The 22676-nt window shown below is 44.7% G+C and overlaps 1 protein-coding gene across 1 annotated transcript in view; it reads right to left on the reverse strand.

The window, feature by feature from the left end:
- CADPS (calcium dependent secretion activator) overlaps positions 1 to 22676 on the reverse strand; it is a 548960-nt gene that overhangs the window by 261985 nt on the left and 264299 nt on the right. The window contains 2 exon segments of the mRNA XM_023727714.1: positions 11607 to 11728; positions 16451 to 16684. Of these exon segments, the coding sequence (XP_023583482.1) occupies positions 11607 to 11728; positions 16451 to 16684 (356 nt within the window).

Consider the following 22676-nt stretch of genomic DNA (forward strand, 5'->3'; position numbering starts at 1 on the left):
AGCCGCAGTGACTCGAGGCTTTGGGGTGTCTGTATGACTCTGAGTGAGGACTCAAGGAGGGCGCTTCCCAAGCCCATTCCTCCCGCCTTTGTGGATCAGCTCCCGCACCATCAAATCACCGGCAGCCATCATTCAGCAGACTGTCCGCTGAATCCCTAAAGCACTTTGACAAGGGTGCTCTTTCTCTTTTCACAGACTTGGTTATTTGCTTTCCACGGGGTCTGGAGTCCTCTCGTTTGCATCTGGCGAGAGACAGGATTTGGGGCCACCACCTGTCTGTCAGTGTGTTGTCCTGCGGTGGCTTGTGTGTTGCTGTGATGCTGGAGGCTGTGGCACTGGTATTTCAAATACCAGCAGAGTCACCCACAGTGGACAGGTTTCAGTGGAGCTTCCAGACTAAGACAGACTATAAAGAAAGGCCTGGCAATCTTCTTCCAAAAATTAGCCCAGGAAGATATACGGATCACAGAATACTGTCTGAGACTTCAAGTCACTTACTTTGGATGCATCATCAAGGGGGAGCAGTCTGCGGAGAGGGACACCACGTTTGGGTAAAGTGGAGGGCCAGCAAAGGTGAGGGAAACCTTCAGCGAGATGGACTGACACACGGCCACAACAACGGGCTCAGACACACCGACGATCACGAAGACGGCGCAGGACATGGGGTCACCGTGAGTCGGAGGCGACCCAACAGCAACTAACAACAGGGCTTCAGAGCGGGCTTCCTAACCTCTCCGACCTTCTTCTTCCTTACATGCAATGAGGGGAGAGCTGGTACCACTTTCTTTACAGGAGTATGTGGGAGTCCGTGAGATAATAGTGGGTTTTTGGCCGTAAATGATATTGCTTGAGAGGTTACCATATGCTGGGCACTGAACTCTGCCCTTAAATAACGTGAGTCACAGGATTTTTTAACCACAACCCCATGCGGCAGGTTGTGTTACTGTCTCCACTCCACATTTAGGGAAACTGAGGCTCAATGAGGAGAATCCACTGGCCTAAAGTGGCCCAGCTAGTGACTGGTGGAGCTGGGATTTAAACCCAGATCTGTCTGACTCTTGACCACACGGTCCCATCCAGCTCAGTGCCTGGGACCTAGCAGATGTCAATAAATGGCAGCCGCAGCTGTTGTGGATAACGATCTCCACAGCAATGGTGATCATTATCAGCAGTGGCTCTCCGGGGATTCTGTAAGCTCCTCAAGAGCAGGCGCCAGGCGTGGCGCATCTCTGCAGACTCACACCCCAACACCTGACAGCGCTCATGTGGGCGGTTTTAAAAACGGCGCCAAAGGGCGAGGGCCTGCCCCGAGGCGGAACGCCTGTGCTGGAGTGACAGCACCAACACGCTCATCACCATTTAAACAGGGCCGGTGACTTAACCCACAAAACAACTGAATTTACAGAAAGGAAATGAGCCCTTTAGAGAGCTTTGCCGAGTACACAGTATTGATTAAAACACCTTCATTTTCTGATTTCTTTAAGAAAGGCAGGACAGCAGAATGGGTTAAAAGTATAGGTTCTGAACTTGGCTCCTGGCTCAACTACTTGTTATCTGTACAACCTTGACCAAGTTACTTAACCTCTCTGGATCTCAATATTTACACTAGTAAAATGGGAATCATAATAGTACCTATGTCATAGGTTTCTGTGGCACATTAAATAAGATGATGATAACTATGAAATACTCAGCACAGCACCTGGCCTACAGAAAGTGTTGACTCAATGTTAGCAATTACTGTTTATACCCAGGCCACCTTCTTTCCCATCCCCTCCATCCCCCAAGCAAGAATGAATCGTAATTACAGTCAACATATACATAGTGACTACTATGTGACAGGCACTGTTTTAAGTATTTTATACACACTAATGTACTTTATTGCCACAAGAAATGTGGAAACTGGGTCACTAAGAGTCAGAGCTTCTAACGAGTTCCCAGGAAGTTATACACAAGAATCACCTGGGGAGCTTGTTAAAACGCAGATTCTGATTTAGTATATCTGGGGTGGAAATGCAAATTCTCAGCAGGGAATTTGTTAGAAATGAAAATTCTCAGCAGGGGTTTGAACCTAAATGCACCAGTTGGAAGCCTTGCAAAGAATGAAGTAACCCTCCCAAAGCTGCGATGTGGACCCAGTGCTCTGGCTCCTGCTGGTGTGCTCTTGTCCATGACACTATATGCCTCTATGCACTGACCAATCCAAAACAAGCCTCTCCTGTGTTCTTATTAGTGAGGGTTTAGAGCTTCTGGACTGCATCCCATCATTACAGGTAAGTAACTACACGGCACCCCCTCCTATATTCTCCTTAGTCACTAAATTACAGGTAAAATGGTTTTCCACACTTGGGAGAAAGGTATTGAACTGCATTTCCACTGAACAGTGATGGCCAGTGAGTCCAACTCTCACGTCACTCCAGTATTAGATCCAAGTAGCAGGTCAGGTTCTCTCTCAGGCAAGACATTCAAGGAGCTGCATCAGAACTGAAATGGATCTACCAGTCACTTAGTCCTTAAAGGGCTATTAAAAATAAATATCCTTCTTTCATACCTACCTAAGATTGGACTCCTCATGAAATTGGAACTTTTATGACTATTTCACATTTGGATGGAACATCAGTGCTTAACTGCCAAATACCAGCCATGACTTGATCATCTAATTCTGGAATACATACCAACTCCAGAAATTTCACCAACTAGGAGCTGTAATTTCTGAAAACTCTGCCTTATGTTACGCCATGACTGTTTTAATCTGGGCCCACTGGATGAAAGAATTTTATAGCATTGTTGGGGTAGAAGGGGTATTATCAGGACTTGGTGAGGCCAGAAAGGCTTGCTGACTTACAGAAGGCAAGTCAACAAATTCATGATGGAGCAGTGCTCAGAGCTCCCTCTTCAAAGTTTGTTCTCTAGTACCCCCCATTCCTTTCCTCTGTCTACACTACTGTTTTTGGTCTTATCAGCCAGCCTCTATTCCCATCCCAGCTCTCAGACAAACAAAAACTGTCCTGAAATAAACATTAGGGCTTTTGAACCAAGCCTTCTGGTAGAGAGGCAGGACGGTCTCTGAGCTTCCCAAACTGTGATTCTAATTTTGTTTTCTACCAACTCACACAAACTTGTGGGCTCCCACCAAAATGGAATTTCTGGGTTTGTGTTGGCCTTTACCACTTAGGATTGAATTTAACCTCGAAAGAAGGTGAGCTTTTTCTCAGGAAGGAGAAACAAGAGAAATGGCACCCCAGGTTCCCACTCAGTATGATGACTTTGAACTTGAGCATGGAGTATCTAGGAAGGTAGAGAGGAGAGGAGATTCTCAGGAGGCCTCACTCTCCTTTCCAGGTGGCAGCTTCTGAAGTTCTCAGAAGATCCAGTGGCTCCTGGAGAACAATCTGCATGCAGTCACTGGTATTCTTCCCAGTTAACTTTTCTCCCTGGCCCCAGGACTTCAGGTACCACATCTATTTTACTCACTTCTCTAACACTACTATTTAAACTAGTTGCCATTGAGTCAATTCTGACTCATGGTGACCCCATATGTGTCAGGGTAGAACTGTGCTCCATAGGGTTTCCAGTGGCTGATTTTTTGGAAGTAGGCACCAGGCTTTTTTTCCGAGGTGCCTCTGGGTGGATTCAAACTTCCAAGCTTTCAGTTAGCAGCCAAGTGTGTTAATTGTTTGTACCACCCAGGGGCTCCAACTAGGTGACTAGTGCCTGGCAAAGAGCATGTGCTCAATAACCATTTGCTGACAAATATACTTTTGGTTCCAAGTTTATGCTGGTCCTTAAAGATAGTTCAGGCTTCAAAATGTGAATCCAACTGTACCCTCCTTGGCTTGAAATCCTCCAGTGCATCTTCATGGTCTTGAGTGAAGTTCAAAGTCCTTTTGTGTGGCCTATAAGGCACCGAGCTGTCTCTGCCCGGTTCTTCAGACTTCCTGTGACACGCTCCCTCTTACTCACAAATCTCGTCACATCGTTCTCCTTTCTGGGCGAGAAACACATCAAGCTTCTTCCCAACTCAAAGCCGCTGCACTTGCTATTCCCTGTGCCTAGAATGCTCTGTCCCTGGTTCTTCTATGGCTGGTTCCTTGTCATCTTTGAGCTGTCAACTCCCACACTACCTCCTACGAGGGGGCCTCCTTGGCCACCAGAGTAGCCCACACCCCCGCTACTTTCTACCCCAGTAGCCTGCTCATTGCCTTCCGAGCACGCGTTACAATCTGTTCTTCTCTACTGCATTTCTTTGTTCATTTGTTTATTGCTTATGTCCTTTACTAGAACGTCTGCTCCACGAGGCCACGGCTCCATCTACGTTACTCACGGATGTAGCTCAGCCACTCGTTCAGCGTTGGACATGAGGAAAACACCCCGCAACACTTGTCAAGGGAACACAGGTGCCTCTCCTTTCATATAATTCACTTACAGCCAAATTTCAGAACAGCCATTCGAGAGAGAGTCTATTTCCATACAAACCATGCCAAGGCCTTGTACACAAAAACATTTTCGGTCACCTTGAGGAAGGAAGTACCTTTAAGAAAATGACACGAGGCAAGGGATTGGAGTGAGCAGCCTCCTCTCTGACTTTGGGACTGACTTGCTGTGGGGCGATTTAATAGGACTCCATTTCTATGAATAATTTGGCATAATGAGCCTGCTCCATTCTGAGTTGTACCATCAGGACAAATAATATATTTCATAGAAGAAAGATGTTATATAAAATTACTGCTTTTTTTTTTTTTTTTTTTTTAAATAGAGTCTCATTGGATAAGGTACCCTTTAAAAACGCTAAGCCTACGGCCAGACTTCCCACTTGGGGCATTTATTTTCTTATTCCCTCGGAAAATGGCAGGGATCAGTTTCTGTTTTGTAATTCACAGCAGTGATGAAATCCATGCTTCACGAAGCCCAGGGCTGGTCAGGGAGTGATGCGCTTGCTAAATAATCCAATGCCAAGTGGCATCCTTGGTTTTAATTCAGAGGAATATAACTGCAGAAAAGTTAGCACAAAACTGGAGCCCTGGTCGCCCAGTGGTTAAGAGCTCGGCTGCTAACCAAAAGGTGGGCAGTTTGAATCCACCAGCTGCTCCTTGGAAGCCCTATGGGGCAGTTCTCCTCTGTACTATAGGGTCGCTGTGACTCAGACTCAACTCAACGGCAACGGGTTTGGCTTTTGGTTTAGCACCAAATAGAAACTTTCTCCTTGATCTGACCCAAAATACTGAAAAATACTTAGGAAAGGAGTAACTTCCTCACCACATGATCTGTTACTCAATGACGTGCCTTAACAATACCGAACGTAATCTTCTGTATCAGCAGAGGCAAGAGTGCCAGCCTTTGAAAAATGCGGCCATATGTCAAGAAAAGCCCTCTGCTCTAGTTCAAAGGAGGTGGACAAATGTGTCTGGGTGCTTGAACCCGCACAGCATTTCCCGCCTCCATTCCCCTTCCTTGCCCGGACTGCACACCTATTAACAGGGCTTCAACAGCTTCTGCTCAGCAGCCCCAATGGTTTCCTGCCAGGAGCAGAAACCACGCGTTGCCAAATGGAGGTAATACTTCTTAATAAACACCCCTTGAAAACTTCTTGATCTTGCATTGTCCTGGTTTTCTAAGTTAAAAACCCAGGAAAAGAGGACAACAGATTTGAGAGGATAGTCAGTCTGCTTGAAAATAACCCACAGGTAGCAAACCGACGGTCTGATAAAATGAAGGACGAGTGGGAGCTCCAGTTTAGCTGAGAGTATAAAAATTTCTGCCCCACCTCCCTCACACACACACACACACACACACACACACACACGTCATTTTTTTCCAACCAGGAAGTAGATTTAACTCATGAACACAGTATCCTTAATTACGTAACTGCTCCAAAGGACCATGTTGGGAGAGCCCTGGTTTTAAGGGAAGAGACGGCATTGATAATGGAGGCCAGAGAGAGCTCAGAACCACCACTACTGGGTACAGTCAATACAGACCAATATTTCCAATGGACGTTAATAAGCAGTAGTTGAAATAAGTTTGGGAAACTCAGAAAAACGAAGATAAACAGGGTTATTCACTGTCGGAAACTTTCAAAGCCTTTAAAATGTCCATGGACACTGTGAATAAGTCAGAAAGAGATACGATATCTTGCATTTCCCAGACTTACTTGGCCATGCTACCACCCCCACTTCTTGCTTTTCCTGGCGTATTCTACATGGTTGCTCAGTAGTCGAAGTCTTGCCTTCCACGCAAGAGATGCAGAAGACCCGGGTTTAATTCCCAGCCAATGCGCCCCATGCACAGCCACCACCTATCTGCCAGTGGAGGCTTGCATGTTACTATGATGCTGACTGAGGTTTCAGCAGAACTTCCAGACTTACACAAACTAGGAAGAAAGGCCTGGTGATCTACTTCTGAAAATCAGCCAGTGAAAATCCTGTGGACCACAACAGTTCAATCTGCAACCGATCACGAGGATGGTGCAGGACAGGGCAGCGTTTCTTTATGTTATACAGGGGGTCGTCATGAGTTGGGGGCTGACTTAATGGCAGCTAACAACAAGTATTCCAAAAACCACACACTACTGAACAAACCAGTTATATAATGTCCTCCTGGATTGTGACTAGAGTTGAAAAAAAAGACAAGTCAAATTCCTTGCAGACATTCTAAAAAAAAAAAAATATTCCTCTTCCATGGCAGACATCACTAGTTGATCATAGCACTATTTTCTTCTGAGTACAGATTTGGCCTCAGAATCCTTCTCAACACAGCCCTCCAGGTAGCCACTACTGATTGATTTGACTTGACCCTGGTCATGAAACCTGCATTCTTCATGTATTTAAAAACAAACTTTCTGTGGCATTTTGATAATACCCACTCACTGATTGAAAAGAAATCAAAAAAGTATACTTCTAGTTAGAAAGGTAAAATGTTTCAGAGTGAGATGTTTATGTGTACGGATGTAATGACGCACATGAGGAAATGTGTATACGAAGCATAAGTATTTCACGTAGGTAGACTCAAGCAGGCCACATTTATTTTGAATCTGACACTCTGTTTTACACATTCATAAGCCCATGAAAGTCAACTCATGAGTCACCCTGGCAACAGAAACCTAAAATACTGCAGTGTCATAGATCACTTCTGTGTGTGGTCTTTCTAGCCATGATCCTGTAACTCCCACCCAGGTGATTGGGCAGGACCGTGCACATGTGGTAACTGTAGCCCACCAAGGGGATTGGTCACTTTTGCCATCCCACTGGGCTTGAAATGAGCCATCCCGGAGGTAGGAAATAGAGGCACCCACCACCACCAAAGAAGAACAGCCAGGAGCCAGCATGTCTTTTGGACCCAGGATCCCTCTGCCAAGAAGCTCCTGGAAGCAGAGATGGAGAGAGAGAGACTAAGCTATAACCCTGAAGACAGTGAGAAGGGGGTGGGGGGACGGGCAGCAGAGACCTGGCAGCAGGAGACAGTGAGGTTGCCTTTCTGGCCCGCAGCCCATGGACGGAGAAAGCTGGGTGCCTTTGGGCAGAGACTGAGGGCCAGAGAGAGGCGCACCTGTGAGCATGGCTGGGAAGAGGCTGTCCTGATGGAAGAACTACATCCTGAGTGTTCCTGAGCCTGAATTGTAACTGTTCCTTCCCTAACAAACCCCATAATCGTATGGTCTTTGAGTTCTGTGTGGCCATTGCAAAGAATTATCGAACCCAGCAGAGAAGTAGACAGTGCGTGGGAGGGACAGTTGGTATCAGAATTGGAAAGATGGCGGAGAGAGGAGGCGTTTCTGATCCCCGCCTCGTAGGAATCAACCTTGGGCTGTTGATCTTGATTCTTCCTCCTCCTTGTGAAGTCAGAAGAGGTCAGACTTCACTTTCACAACATTTTTACAAACACAGTAAAATAATATGAACTGTGTTTTGAGTTAACATAGCCCACGGGAAACAACAACCTGTTCAAATAATCAGAGCATTCTTCTTTCTTCCTCCCTCTTCGTGACACCACACTGGGCCCAGCATCTTAAATAGCTGGCAGAAACCCCAGAGAGTTTCTTCCCATAGTTCACACCTCATGAAAAAGGGCATACAAACAGTGCAATCTAACACAGCAGCATTGCTAAGCATCAGGCCATGGCGATTGGTGGGGGAACACTGAGATTTCATCACTGGCAGTGGAAAAGGAACTGCATTCAAGGCCACGGTTAGAAAAAAAAAAAAGTTTTAGAAAGAGAGGGAGGACGGTGTGTGACAAGCTGTACTGGCTTCCATTATTTCCCCACGGCCTCATTAATTTCACCCAGCTTCTGAGCATCGGAAGCCTCTGCCCATTCACGTGAAGAACCACTTGAAGGCACACAATGCCCTCCGATTTTTCTCTAGTCCAGGAAACATTCCGTGCTTTCTTTGAACTGTGTTGTCTGAGCATCCTGGTAAGTTATTCATGTTCTGCCAAACAGTTCGTAATGGTCTGGGGGACGAGAGGCAGAGAGCTGGGGCCAGGGCTTCCCCTCTTATGACTCGTACAAATGAGCAACAACAACGAAAAGACGCTCATTAGTCCAGGCTGGCTTAACTACAGAGAAAAGGAAGCGAGCAAGGCCGTGGGTAGGGAGGGGAGGGGGCAAGTGATCCTTCAGGAATGTTTGCAGCCTGAGAGTCCATTGACCCAGATGAATGAAGCATCATCTCTCTCGTAGGCTCTAACACTAGATTCCTGCCCGCTCTCCTGCACTGACGCTGGCCCCCTCCACTGCAGTCAGAGCGAGCCTTCCAAAACCCAGATCTCGTCACGTTTCCCCACGCCTTTCTCATCCTGGCCTACCAAGGGTCTACCTGCCTCTCTGGCAGCTCATGGCACCATACCCCGCCTTGTTCTCTGCACCCCAGTCCACTGGCCTTCTTCCAAGTCCTCCTTGCCTTTGTCTACCCCATGGCCTTAAGTGCTCTGCTCTCTTAACCTCTATGGCCCTCATTCCACTTCTCTGATATCAGGTCAGATGCCATGTGTGTCCTAAGGAAGGGCTACCAACACCCACCTCACAACTGGTTCAGGTCCCCCTGTGATCTGCTCGCAAAGCACCCTTTCCTTCTATGCACTTTTAACCATTTGTAATCATATATTTGTGTGGTTATTTAACTGTCTGATTCCCCACTAAACAGTAAGCTCTGCAGGATTACAACAATGACCATCTTCCTTCCACTGTGCAGACACCTTGTGCACACACAGTGAGCATGGGACAAATAGGTGTTGACTTAATGAATTAACACCTTGTGTCCAATGCAACATACTGCGTTGTTGACATAGTCATAACCGGTACACATAAATATTTTGAAAAAAAATATTATATTGTAAATGAAATATTATTTAGAAAACATAATAAAAACACTTATAGTAAACTCTTCTGTACATCATAGTTAAGGATGGAAGTTGGGACTAAACTCTGTATGGTGAATACCCAAAGCCTCCAGACAGAAGACTGTTTCTTTAATTTCCTTTGGTTTTCTGCTTTGAAGGAACTGGAATCCTTGTTATGGCTGTCAAATAAAAATGCAGTCAAGCTATCCTGTTTGAAAAATAAACAAGGTGGATGTCACATTGAACACTGATGACCAAAGACCAGACGAGCTGTGGAATGACATCAAGGACATCATACATGAAGAAAGCAAAGGTTATTAAAATACAGGAAAGAAAGAAAAGATCAAAAAGGATGTCAGAAGAGACTGAGAAACTTCTTGAATGTCGAGTAACTAAAGCGAATGGAAGAAATGATCACATAAAAGAGCCGAACAAAAGATTTCAAAAGGCAGGCAGAGAAGACAAAGTATTATAATGACATGTGCAAAGACCTGGAATTAGAAAACCAAAAGGGAAGAATATGCTCAGCATTTCTCAAGCTGAAAGAACTGAAGAAAAAATTCAAGCCTCGAGTTGCAATATTGAAAGATTCTATGGAGAAAATATTGAATGATACAGGAAGCATCAAGAGAAGATGGAAGGAATACACAGAGTCACTGTACCAAAAAGCATTGGTCAACGTTCAACCATTTCAGGAGGCAGCATATGATCAGGAACCGATGGTACTGAATGAAGAAGTTCAAGCTGCACTGAAGGCACTGGTGAAAAACAAGGTACCAGGAAGTGATGGAATACCAACTGAGATGTTTCTACAAATGGATGCAGCACTGGAAGTGCTCACTCGTCTATGCCAAGAAATTTGGAAGACAGTTACCTGGCCAATCGACTGGAAGAGATCCATATTTGTGCCCATTCCAAAAAAAGGTGATCCAACAAAATGCAGAAATTATCAAACAATATTAATATCACATGCAAGGAAAATTCTGCTGAAGATCATTCAAAAGCAGTTGCAGAGTAGCACATCAACAGGGAACTGCCAGAAATTCAAGCCTCATTTAGAAGAGGACGTGCAAGGAGGGATATCATTGATGATGGGAGATGGATCCTGGCTGAAAGCAGTGAATACCAGAAAGATGTTTACCTGTGTTTTATTGACTATACAAAGGCATTTAACTGTGTGGGTCATAACAAATTATGGATAACATTACCAAGAATGGTAATTCCAGAATACTTAACTGTGCTCATGAGGAACCTGTACATAGACCAAGAGGCAGTCGTTCAAACAGAAGAATGGAATACTGAGTGGTTTAAAATTGGGAAAAGTGTGCATCAGGGTTGTGTCCTTTCACCATACTTACTCAATCTGTATGCTGAGCAAACAATCCGAGAAGCTGGACTAGGTGAAGACGGACGGGGCGTCAGTACTGAAGGGAGACTCACTAACAACCAGCGTTATGCATGTAACACAACCTTGTTGCTGAAAGCAAAGTAAGTGCTGAAAGCAAAGTCAGTGCTGAAAGCACTTACTGATGAAGATCAAAGACTACAGCCTTCAGTATGGATGACACCTCAACATAAAGAAAACAAAACTCCTCACAACTGGAAGCAACAGTCAAGAAATCAAATAATAGATTGCATTGGGCAAACCTACTGCAAAAGACTTCTTTAAAGTGTCAAAAAGCAAAGATATCTCAGGTATGTCTGACCCAAGTCATGATATTTTCAGTTGTCTCATATGCATGTGAAAGCTGGACAATGAATAAGGAAGACCAAAGAAGAATTGATGCCTTTGAATTATGGTGTTGGAGAAGAATATTGAATATACCATGGACTGCCAGAAGAATGAACAAATTTGTCTTGGAAGAAGTACAGCCAGAATACTCCTTAGAAGTGAGGACAGCGAGACTTTGTCTCACACAGTCTGGACAAGTTACCAGGAGGAACCAGTGCCTGGAGAAGGACATCATGCTTGGTAAAGTAGAGGGTTAGCAAAAAAGAGGAGGACCCTCAATGAGATGGATTGACACAGTGGCTGCAACAATGGGCTCGAACACAGCCATGGTTGTGAGGATGGCACAGGACCAGGCAGTGCTTCGTTCTGTTGTACACGGGTCACTATGAGTCGGAACTCACTGGACGACACCTAACACCAACTAACACACATCTTCTAGAACCTTCTGAGGAAAGCAGACCTTGCTCTTGGACTTGACCAAAATGAAGCCAATGAGAACACCTCTCTGGAAGATGAACTGTGGAGAAACATAACTCACGTGGGTTTAGAAGCTTCGGCCTGGTCAGTCTGTAGCTTCTCTCCTCCTTCCACCTCCATTGTGCAATACACAATGCGATTTGGGGCCAAGGATTTGAGGCCTTGGACTTCCATGATCACCACCTGCAAACAGAATCACACGCAGTGGAGGTTACTGCCAAAGCCCAAGCGCAGCATCGCCCAGGGGAAAATACATGGATGAGAAGAAGTTACAAAGAAGCCAACAGGTATCTGATGGGTTCTATCACGTTTCTACCAGTCATTCTGGGGCCAGTCTTGCATGAAGATGCAATTTCTCTTAGTGTAGCTTATTGCCTCCCAGCTGGAAAGACAAGGCTCTTCAATTCAGATGCTCACAGGGGCCAGACAGGGAAAGTGAATGGGCTACTTTTTCCTTGGCTAAACACATAGGATCACTTTTAATTTCCATAAGGAAAAAGGTCTCTTCTACTTTTCTTTAGAAATAGTCTAGCTTTTGATTTAGCACTTGGCAGAGACATGGCCCAAGAACAAATTCACTTTCACCTTTACAATAAGATAAGGGACAGTGCAAGTGCCAAGATAAAGGGCAAGTAGCATTCAGCACGAGTGTCAGAGATGCGATAGGGAGTGGTGGGGACTGTGGCAAATCGGAGAGCACACGTTCCATGTAAAGAAAGTGGGTACTACTCAGTGGTAGCCCATTGTTGCCTCATCTTCCGTGAGTCCAAAGTTGCCAGATACTCCCATTTTTCCTATGAGAAGATGTAAGTCTAAACCAGAATTAAGATCAGAAACCGGATTTTGAAATCTTCCCTATGAATCTGAATAGGGAGGAATAAAATCCACCTACTCTGTGCAGCCCAACACTGTTGGATCAAAAGAAAAATATGTCTTCACTTGCATTTTCTCTGGTCTAGACTGAGGGAAAGGGCTGGTATCATGACGGATCATGATATATTGATCCCTGTTGCCGGCACTTTGCACTATTACCCCAAACACTACCCAATCACCTGCAGTTCTAATCAACAATGGTATGCCCTATACTGAGCGAGAGAGACAGAGGGAATGATTGATTGAGATGGATCTAAAAATATGAAATAAATGACTTAGAGATATACAAGGAATGAGGTATATAAAAAATCATTCAATTATATTCCAAAAAAGAGGTAATGGCATAACACAAAGAGAAGAATGTGGGTGTGCAGAAAACATATATTTAATTAATTGACTTGATTCAAAGAAGTACAGGATGGGTAGCATTGAACCAGGATTCAAAAGTCACAGTTTTGCAACTTAATAGCCAGGTGGTTCTCAAACTTTAGTGTGAATCAGTATCCCCTGGGGGGCTTGTTAAAACAGAAATCTTTCTGGACTCCGCCTCCAGAGTTTCTGATTGAGTAGGTCTGAGACTTTGATTTCTAACAATTTCCCTGATGATGCTGGTCCAGGAAGTATCCTTTGAGAACGAGTGACGCAGTAGTTAAGAGCTCAGCTGCTAACCAAAAGGTCGGCAGTTCGAATCCACCAGCTGCTCCTTGGAAACCCTACGGGGCACTTCTATCCTGTCCTACAAGGTCACTATGAGTCAGAATCTACTCGATGGCCATGGGTTTGATTTGGTTTGGTACTAGTCATGTGATGTTAGGCAATGACTTCACACTGAGACTTTTTTCTTTCTAATCTCTTGAGCCTCAGTTTTATTATCTGGGAAGTGGAGGTAATGCTGTGTGCCCTTTCTGTGTGTGTGGCTGTGTGGAGAAGGTCAAATGAGATCATGTACGCAACTGGAACATTTTACACTGGGAAGAACCGTACAAATGGAAAGAAAAGTGAAGCAGAGTGGAAAGAGCATGAGTTTTGGAGTTTAAAAGATCTGGGTTCAAATCCTGATTCTGCATCTTCACTGGCTGTGCAATCTTGTGCAAATTTCTTAGTCTCTCCGAGGCTTTGCTTCCATGTCTGCAAATGCTTCAGAAGACTGTTGCAAGGATTCACTGAGTTAGTTTCCGTAAAGCACCTGGCACACAGTGGCATTCTAAAAATGCCCGTTGCTTTTCATCAGAGCACTCCCCTGTCCTTGCCCAAGGCCATGTCGCTCGGCATCCTGGACCTCAGCTCCCTTGCTGCAAAGTTCACTGCCGTCTGGTGTCCCTTCCAGCCATACAATTCTACAATTATATAAACAACACCTTGCACCAACCTGCAAGTTCAAATCCCAGTCTGCTTGGATGAGATGCCAATCCTTTCTCCTCCTCCTCGCCTCCGCAAACACAGTCGCAAACAGATGCACAGTAACGTTTGCTGGCAGTTTAGTATGATGTGCAATTTGGTTTCTTCCAATTAGAAAGCATTTGGGAACCCGAGGGTATTTCATTCTGTACTTGTCCTTAGAAGTGAAAGCCTGTCTGAACCATGTACATGCAAGAGTGTGAATGGATTCACCTACATCTGTATTTCAGATAATCGGCTGTGTAATACTGTGTACTGATAAAGAATTAGAAAATTACAGGTTTAAAAGCTTCATGAAAATCAATAAACCACTTCCCCTCCCCTTTCTGTGGGAAGACAAGAGGGAGTAGGGAATAAATTGCCACCTCTAATTGGCAATAATCAAATTCAAAGACACCTAAGAAAAAGCATTCAATACCTCAGGTGGCAGTATTAAAAAAAAGGAAAGTTTCTGTGAAATTACACGGATGATTTTTTCACACACCAACTACTCTATATGTAATTGAATACTGCCTCTTCCGACTGCAAAATACTTGCCGAAAATACTGTAATGTGACTATCTTGTTCCGAACTGAGCACAGAGAAACAAATTTCTGGCAGTTAATTCACAGCAAGCCGTAAGGACGTTCTAGAAAATTAACTTAGTCTTTACAAATTCTAATTAAATCTACAGAAATCTGATCCATTCGCTTGGTCTCGCCAACTGGAGGGTCATCATAAAATTCCTTGTGTAATTTTGAGTTTTAATGAGTTACTAGTGGTTCGCAAACTTTGGAGTACGTAAGAAGCACCTGGCGAGCTCACTAAAATGCAGATGCCTAGGCTGCACCCTGCTTAGAGATGTTTTTTTTCCTGACAACTTTACTGAGGCATATTTTGCATATCACATAAGTACCCCATTTCAAGTGTGCAATTCAATGGCCTTCAGTAAATTTACCAAGTTGTGTGACTATCATCGTAAATTAGTTTTAGAACATTTTAATCTCCTCCAGTGAGGTCCGTCATGCCTATATCCACCCCCCACCCAGGGAATCACTAACCTACTTTCTGTTTCTGTAGACTGACCTTTTCTGGACATTTCATATAAATGAAATCACACAATGAGCAGTCTGTCCCTGAGCAAATCTTCTCAAGGGCTGCTCTGGTCACAGCACCTGGCAGTAGTTTGCTCCTTTTTGCTACTTTATAGCATCTCCTTGTGTGGACAGACCACATTTTGTTCATCCATTCACCAGCTGATGGACATTTAGGTTGTCGCCAATTTTGGGTATTATGAGTAACGCTAAGGGCAGGGGGGGTTCAGTGGTAGAACTCTCGCCTTCCTTGCTGAAGAGCTGGGCTCTATTTCTGGCCAATGCACTTCCTGCACAGCCACCACCCATCTGTCAGTGGAGGCTTACATGTTGCTGTGATGCTGAACAGGTTTCAGCAGAGATTCTACACTAAGACAGACTAGGAAGAAAGGCCTGGCGATCTACTTCTGAAAATCAGCCAATGAATACCTTGTGAATCACATGGTCTGATCTGCAACTGATCATGGGGATGGCGCAGGGCTGGGCAGTGTTTTGTGCCACTGTGCGTGGGGTCGCCAAGAGTAGGGGGCCAACCTGACAGCAGCTAACAGCAACAACATATATAATGTTCCCAGTCTCTGTGTGGACATGGGATTTCACTTCTCTTAGGTAGATCCTAGGAGCTGAGTTGCTGGGTCACATGGTGGTTTTATCTTTAACTTTTTGAGAAATGGTCAAACTGTTTTCCAAAGCGCCTGCACCAGTTTATACTCCCATGCCCTAGACATTCGGGCTCAGTAGGCGTTGGTGGTACTCAAGAATCTGCATACTTAACTGGCTTCCCAGGTAATTCTGACGTATATAGATAAAACCACTGCCTTAGAGTATGTATTTAATAACCATAATGCACGAGTAGATGTTATAGAAAAAATTATTGAGCTGTTGAGCATCCTGCTACCATACTGGCCCCAATGGGTTCTTACTTAGGGTGCTGAGATACAGTAAATACAAAGTTGATCACAACAAAAGACTCTGTACTGTGTACAGACGATAAACCAAACCAAACCAAACCTGTTGCTGTCCCATTGATTCCGACTCATAGCGACCCTGTACGACAGAGTAGAACTGCTCAATAGGGTTTCCAAGCAGTGGCTGGTGGATTTGAACTGCTGACCTTTTGGTTAGCAGCCAAGCTCTTAACCAGTGTGTCACTAGGGCTCCACACAGATGACAGCAAAGAAAATTTACAATTCGCCACAAAAATGACGCTAGGTTGCTTCTATCACACCTGCAATGCAGGTTGCCAAAACGTAAACCTCCCTGAACTGCGTAACACCTTTGTAGAACCCTTGAGCACTGGTGTAAGGCAGGGCTACCTGAAATCATGTTGGCAATTGTACGGGATCAAATTCAGTAGGTGGGTCTTAAGATTGCCTTTCCTTAAGAGAAGTCTGGGCTCCAGGAGACGGGCAATCAGTTGCTGATTAGCTGACCTCTATTTAGCGAGTTGTCTTAGTAACTGCTCCTGGGGCTTAAGGAGAAAACAAGGTGATGGTGATGCATCTACCCACCCACATCCTGCTCGCTACGCTACGGCACTTCCCAGGGTTCGGGCTTTTACCTCCAAGGAGAAAGACAGCACAACGTCTGACTTGGAGAGCTGGTTCTCGCTCTCCTCGCCCATGTCGATGATGGAAGCGTTGTGGCTGCGTTTCAGCTTCTGGAGCTTGAACTCGCCACCTTTGGACACCGGCATGCTCTCCAAGTTGGCCATAAGCAGGTTGACGGACGACTTCAGCTCCTCAATGTACATGTTTTCCATTTCTTTGGAAACGAACTTGGGAAATTTGCGCTCCTTGCAAAGGAAAAGAAAAGTATGAGCAAAGGAGTAAACAGAGATCTGATTTATAGAGAAGGCTTTCAGCTCGCAGCCCAGAGCTATGGCAACATGTATCAGTAGTGACATCTGCCTAGATGTTTGAGGTCTTTGGGTGGCGCAAATGGTTTGCGCTCGACTACTAACGGAAAGGTTGAAAGTTTGAATCCACTCAGAGACTCTGAGGAAGAAAGCCCTGGCAATCTGCTTCTGTAAAGATCACAGCCAACACATGCACACCCATGTTCACGGCAGCATTGTTCACAATAGCAAAAAGATGGAAACAACCTAGATGCCCACCAACAGATGAATGGATCAACAAACTATGGTACATGCACACAGTGGAGTACTATGCAACGGTAAAGAACAACGATGAATCTGCAAAGCATCTTACAACATAGATGAATCTGGAAGACATTATGCTGAGTGAAATAAATCAATCACAAAAAGACAAATATTGTATGAGACCACTACTGTAAAAACTCATGAAAAGATTTACACACAAATAGAAACAATCTTTGATGGTTATGAGGGGTGGGGCGGGGGTGGAAAAACACTAAAAAGACAATAGATAAGTGGTAACTTTGGTGAAGGGTGAGACAGTACACAATACTCGGGAAGCCAGCACAACCTGTACAAGGCAAGGTCATTAAGCTCCACAGACACATTTAACTCTCTGAGGGACTAAATTACTGGGCTAGGGGCTGTGGGGACCATGGTCTTGGGGAACATCTAGCTCAATTGGCATAACATAGTTTATAAAGAAAATGTTCTACATTCTTCTTTGGTGAGTAGTGTCTGGGGTCTTAAAAGCTTGTGAGCAGCCATCTAAGATACTCCACTGGTCTTACCCCGTCAGGAACAAGGGAGAATGAAGAAAACCAAAGACACAAGGGAAAGATGAGTCCAAAGGACTAATGGACCACAACTACCATGGCCTCCACCAGACTGAGTCCAGTATAGCTAGATGGTGCCCGGTTACCACCACTGACTGCTCGGACAGGGATCACGATAGAGGGTCCTGGACAGAAAAATGTAGAACAAAATTCTAAGTCACAAAAAAATGTCCGGACTTACTGGCCTAGCAGAGACTGGAGAAACCCCGAGAGTATGGCCCCCAGTCACCCTTTTAGCGAAGTAATGAAGTCACTCTTGAGGTTCACTGGGCAGCCAAAGATTAGACAGGCCCATAAAACAAAACGAGACTAAAGGGGCACACCAGCCCAAGAGCAAGGATGAGAAGGCAGGAGGGGACAGGAAAGCTGGTAACAGGGAACCCAAGGTAGAGAAGGGAGAGTGTTGACATGTCCTGGAGTTGGTAACCAATGTCACAAAACAATATGTGTACTGTTTAATGGGAAGCTAGTATGTTCTGCAAACCTTCATCAAAGTACAATTAAAAAAAAAAAAAAAAAGATTACAGCCAAGAAAACCCCATGGAGTAGTTCTACTTTGCAACACACGCGGTCACCATGAGTTGGAATCTAATCAACAGCAATGCTTTTTTTTTTGGTTTATTGTGCTAGGAAAATATTTAGCCTAGTTGAGTAGAAGCTGCCTGCCTTCTAACAGATAACACACATAAACATACAGTAGGAGTCAAACGCTTTATTCTAGTTCTAGATTTCCTACACTTTTCTCCAGCAAATTGGATTTGTGGAAAGAAAAATGGGTGATATATTTCAACCCTGTTTTCAGTTCAAACCGTTTTTCTTTTTCACAAAACGCGGTGGGTTGTTTTTAAGTTACGGAGACAGAAAGACACCCTATTTCTGGATATCTATAGAGCTTTTCTCACATGAATAATTCAATAGGAGCTCACTTGAGATGTTTCAAACATAGCCTGTGGCTATTTCTAAGAAGAATAGTTACTGTTTTCAAGAAACATTGAAAAAATTAATGAAGTGATAAAAATGTAGTTAAAATTCTTTTAGAAATGAAGATAATGCAATTCAGCATCACAACCAACCTCTATTGCTTTCTTCCTTGCTTATGAACTCAGCTATAATTTCAGCATGCTGTAGCCATAGTATTTATTTCTTCATATCTCTGTGTTATCTAGATACCCTGAGTATACCTTGGACCTATCACCGTCTCAAAGAATCATTTCCCATTGAAACAGACTTGTCCTCCCCACCCCTCTCTGATCGGCCGCCGGGCAAGCTGAATCAGTTTGACTTTTGTTGCAAGTAACAGAAAACTACAACAAAAGGAATTTAGTAGCTGCAAATGTCCTGGGGTAGGTCCAGCTTCAGGCAAGGCTAGAATCAGGCTCAGATTATACGACAACTGAGTTTTTACTCAAAATCTTGGTTCTGGTTTCTCTGGGTTGGCTCCAAGCTCAGTCTGGCTTCTCTTGAAGTCACAAAAAAGCTTCTAAAGATCCGGACCTCCAAATATCATATCACACTATCTAAAGGAAGAATAAGTATCTCCATGGAAGACAGTCTTTCATCCCAAAATTCTAGCCCAAAATCTAAGTGAACTGGCTTCGGATAGAGACAGGTACTGAACCAGTTTCTACAGCCAGGAATATGTTGTGCTGAATTGCTTCAGCATCGGTTATATCCTCCCTCCCTGTAGCTGGGAGTAGACGTCCACCAAGATCACACGCATGGTGCAGTGGTTTCCCTGAAAGCAACTGGGGTACGAATTTTGGGCAGCAAAAAGAGAAAAAGAATACATGAGCACCTGACTCCAAGTCGACCAACAACAAAAAACTGGCCAGAAATCAACCAGATCCACTGTCTCAAGCAAATGTACTGAGAGACATGGAGACTGCGATCAGTTGGTGGATCTGAACCAGTAAGATCATGTAGATTCAGGGCCTAATGTCATATTGGACCATATGAAAGTAGAATAAGACATTTGAGAACGAAGAGAAAGGAAGATAGAAACACAATATATAGGAATATATATGTGTGTGTGTGTGTGTGTGTGTGTGTGTGTGTATGGAGAAAGACAGTGAGAAGGAGGGAGGGAGGGTCAGGCTGTCTAGAGAGTTACAGAAAGGAGCTTTGACTTAGACTCACGGTGACCCCATAGTGTCAAAAGTAGAACTGCACTCCAGAGACTTTTCAGTGGTTGATTTTTTGGAGGTAGATTGCCAGGCCTTTCTTCCAAGGTCTCCCTGGGTAGACTCGAACTTCCAACCTTTAGGTTAGCAGCTGAGTGTGTTAACTATTTGCACCACCCAAAGACTCCTTTAATATCTCTAAGGCCTAGTTATTCCTCCTGTTTGAATTCCTTGAAATTCTCTTATTTTCCTTTCAATAACTCCCCCTACCCACTGCCTAGCTAGAAAGGTGTTTCTTCCTTTCACCAAGGTACCTGGACTCAAATACACAGAGTGAATCCTCCACATATAGCTTGGGAACGCCTTCGTGCCAATATTCTTCCTACCTGGGGTCCTTCATAGGTATTGTTGCCCTTTCCGCCATCCCCTTGGCTAACTCTCAGCCATCTTGCCTTCTTCCAGATTTCAGCTTCACAATTTTACTTCCCTAGATTGCACCCCTCTATTGCAATTGCTTATGATACGCAGTTCACCTCCTTGGTAACACTTATTATAATTAATGAATCAGCTGTGGAATTTATCTGTTTCATGTCTGTCTTTCCTGCTGATCCACAAGGCAGGACCATACCTATCTTGATACCCCTGTTGAATCCTTGGTCTTCAGCCCAATGCTTGGCATATAATACGAATTCAGTACCTATGTGTTGAGTGAATGGACGGATAGTTTATCAAAATGTCTATATTAAATATCAATATAGCTAAAACTCAGCTGGGAAGAGGAGGTGAAAAGAGGATAAATTAAGTTCTGGAAGAACACCAAGATTCTGATTTTCCACGTAAATGAGTATGGAGGTCTGAAATCCACCCAGTAACCTTAGAGAACTGGCATCGTCGGGAGCCTCTTGGTACAACCACTTCCTGCTTGAAGGTTGGGCTCAGCCACTGTGAGGTGCTTTTGAAACATGCTGTGGGTGAATGTGAGAGGGGAGGCAGGATGGGGGCCTCCAAAATGCGATGATGGGTTGATGGGTTTGAAAGGAACCAATAATGATTCAGTGCAAGAGAATCCTATGAGTCATTTCTCTCAAACTCCTGCACAGTGCGCTTGATTTCCTCCTTCTTGGACTCAATCATGGGATAATGTGAGCCTGCAAACTTGGGCTTCCTTTATGGAACAGATCAGTGAGGTGCAAGGACTTAGCTGCCGGGCCACCATTCGCTCAGAATACATTTTCAGAGGTATAATTAGGGTATGAGAGGTATTGCACCAGCCTTAGGCACACGGCGCCACTGAGCAGTTTCTATTTACCTGGTATCATTAACAGAATCGTATCTAACAACAGTGTTATCTGTGGAAAATGGTGCCTATGGCAAGCACGGAGATTGCACCCCTTTCCGAACATCTGACACCCCTCTTTTAGATACCTTTACCATAATATCAGCTCATAAACACAAGTCAAGCTTGTTAATCTTTTAATTAACACATTACCACGCTTGAGGAAGGATGCTGGAACATATCAGGTTAATAGAAACTGCTCAGAGGCGCCATGTGCTCGGGGCCGGTGACATACCCTAGATATGCCATTGCATTTACTACCACCAACAGTGTACCAGGCACAGTATTAGGCAGTGGGGGCGGGGATCATGATGAAAGGATGTGGACCTGTCCTCCTTGAGGAATAACATATGTAATGAAACATCAAGGTGCATGCTATAATGGAAGCATATGAGAAGTGAGCTCTTCCCAAGATAATCATGGATGGCTTCCCAGAGGAAGTGACCCTTGGGCTAAGGCTCTGATGGATGAGGAAGAGTTTGTACCAGGTTGGGTTGGCTGAGATTGGGCCACTGCTCTTCCCTCCTTCCTATGGAAAATATTACAGGCAACCATGAATCCAAGAACATCTATATAACTGTATGTGGTCACAAAATATTTTCTCATCTTTTGAACACAGTCCTTCTTGAGAGTGAGCAGAAGAATGAGTTGGCTTAATTCATGGGGCAACAGTGGTCCCCAGGCCACTGAAGGGCAGCCAAGCAGCAAAGTTCACATCCCAAGAGTCAGAGGTCGTGACACTGACCTCTTTCCTCCCATGCTGGGGCCCAAACCTCAGTGAACGACATGGTATTCTTGGGGGGAGCGGGGTAAGTGTTATCTCTGGTTTTTACTGCCAGCTGCTGGCTTTGCAGTTGCCAGGGATGCAGAGACAAACCACAGTGCCTGGGAAGTGTGCCCTTTCCAGCCACTCAGACTTGAGAGACTGTACTATCAAATGCAGTCCATTCTATTACACCCATTGTTGGGGCATACTGAACCTTATAACTCCACAGCTTTAGAGCTTTGGAAGAGAACCCAGTGGTCACAGACCCCACCACTCCGGCGCAGAATGCCAAGGCTGATGCAGTAGAATACTGGAAAAATCCAAAGAACCACCAATCCTCCCAGACCTTGGACAGCTCCCAATGACATCATAAACAGAGGCTCCAAACACTGAAGTCCGCAAAGGAAAACAAGGCCATTTTTCTGTCCCAGGCACTTAAGCCTTGAGAAGAAACAGCATTCTGTCAATCCAGGCTGTGGTTCTTGAGCGCAGTTCTCCGCGGCAGGCCCGTTACAAACACAAAGCTGAAGTTGTGCCAAAATGAGGAAGCTGGGGTCATCTGTCTCTGTTGCTTCTTTTCCAAGCATAAAAGTAAATTAGCCTTGACAAAAGAATGGTTTATTCAGATTGCTTTGTGGAAGGTATGGCATATGGATAAGCAAAGTCCTCCGAAGAAAGTCTCTGCCGGCCATTTATTTTTGTTGGGGGCTGCTAACCCTCCTCAGTGGGGATGGTCTCCCGACGACAGTCCACACCAGGACGACCTGTGCTTGGCCACACTCAGGGCTTTTGGGGACGCGCTGAGAAACACCATTTGCAAGTGCTCACGGTTCCCCCAACCAATTGCTTGTCT

The sequence above is a fragment of the Trichechus manatus genome, unplaced genomic scaffold (assembly GCF_000243295.1).
Source record: "Trichechus manatus latirostris isolate Lorelei unplaced genomic scaffold, TriManLat1.0 scaffold00001, whole genome shotgun sequence".
Taxonomy (NCBI): Eukaryota; Metazoa; Chordata; class Mammalia; order Sirenia; family Trichechidae; genus Trichechus; species Trichechus manatus.